This window comes from Monopterus albus, unplaced genomic scaffold, assembly GCF_001952655.1.
Source record: "Monopterus albus unplaced genomic scaffold, M_albus_1.0 scaffold206.1, whole genome shotgun sequence".
NCBI lineage: Eukaryota > Metazoa > Chordata > Actinopteri > Synbranchiformes > Synbranchidae > Monopterus > Monopterus albus.
Window position 1 is genome coordinate 572,128 of NW_018128086.1, and position 1,540 is coordinate 573,667.

Sequence of the window (1,540 nt, forward strand, 5' to 3'; positions counted from 1 at the left end):
CGCACTGTGTGTGTCTTCTAAAGCAGTGTGCCACTTCCCATTTTACGTCTCTCCCTCCTCTGAAGCCATCTCTCGTCCTGGTCCCGGCCACCCAGTGTAAACACAGCCCATATGGAGTGTCGGGTACCGGATGACATAAGTGTAGCATGAACCTTTAATTATATCCTGCGTGTGACGTGGCCCACACACTGACATGTTGCGATATGATGGTTTCATACAATGGTTACACATGCACTCATGCCCACATCAGTCTGGATTGATTTGCAAGCTTACAAACGTACGCACTAAATAAGCACACATACGCCTTTTTTTTGCTGACACACATGGCTCTTACATGTGTGCTGCTGAAAAAGACAGACCCACACGCACACACACACTCAGCGGCACTGGAAAAAGACAGAGGAACCCAGCCCATGTTTGTGATGGCAGCAAGAGCAACTTTTCCAATATTTAATTCTGGCACGTGCATGGGTGCCAAGAATTTATTGCAGTGCCACAGTCTCCCTGGCAGGACTGAGAGAGAGGAGGGGTTGAGAGACGAGGGAACTTGTGGCTTTGTGTAACCCACTGTTTTCTTTCTGCGTGTCTGTGACCCTTTGGGTAAAACAGTTTGAATTATGGGAGGCACGTGACCTACTCTCATTAGTTATTTTTCTCTTTCTCTTCAGTTTAAAGGACTGATTGTCTAAAATTGGAATGAAACAAAAACATTTTCTCACTTAAGATTCCAGTCTCTGAGTTTCATCACACGTCCACTGACCTCCGTCGTCCTGTACTGGAGGCACAAATCTGATAAACTTGATATTTTAAAATCTGATTAGGTTCTTTTTGATGAACGTTTACATTTTCATTACTTTGACTTTTCACAGGCCGGGGAGTCCCCCAGAGTGCTCCTCCAGTGCCAACCGGGGGCACACATTTCCGCTTCCCCCCCTCCACGCCATCAGACGTCCTGTCGTCTAGCGAGGAGCTACGCAGTCCGGGAATGTTCAGCAGCGTGGCCCGCCGGATGGCTCGAGGTTCCGTCAGCGACTGCAGTGACGGCACTTCCACCAACTCAGAGCTGGAGGAGGCTGTGGGAGCCGATGAGCGAGGCGTGGGGCCTGAGAGGGCTTTCAGGGGTCTGCTTCCTCCCCGCCTGCCTCATGATTCTCTCTTCAGGGTTTACGGTGGGGCCCCAAACCCAGCAGGGCTCCCCCGACCTGCCCCCAGGGTCCACCCCGAGCATTCCCTGTCTCCCCCCTGCCTGGTCCAGGGGGACTTCTGGCCCAAACTTTATCCCCAGCTCTGTCCATGACCCCAACCCCCCACCTGCCCTACACCCCATCCCCCTCTCTGTCCTCTCCCATGGTGGGCTCCCACTTCTCCTTCAACCCAGAGGACATGAAGCACTTACTGCAGGCCCACACTCAGTCCGTGTACAACTACCACCTCAGCCCCAGGGCCTTCCTCCACTACCCCAACATTGTCATCCCTCAGCCCCACCGCCCCACCCCAGAGAAGCCGGCTGCACAACACCTCCATGGCCCACCCCTGCCGC

The 1,540-nt window shown here is 53.4% G+C and overlaps 1 protein-coding gene across 1 annotated transcript in view; it reads left to right on the top strand.

Annotated features, from left to right (window-relative positions):
* Nucleotides 1-1,540, top strand: part of erf (Ets2 repressor factor) — a 31,570-nt gene that overhangs the window by 26,837 nt on the left and 3,193 nt on the right. Inside the window, 2 exon segments of the mRNA XM_020618509.1 lie at nt 870-1,207; nt 1,210-1,538. Of these exon segments, the coding sequence (XP_020474165.1) occupies nt 870-1,207; nt 1,210-1,538 (667 nt within the window).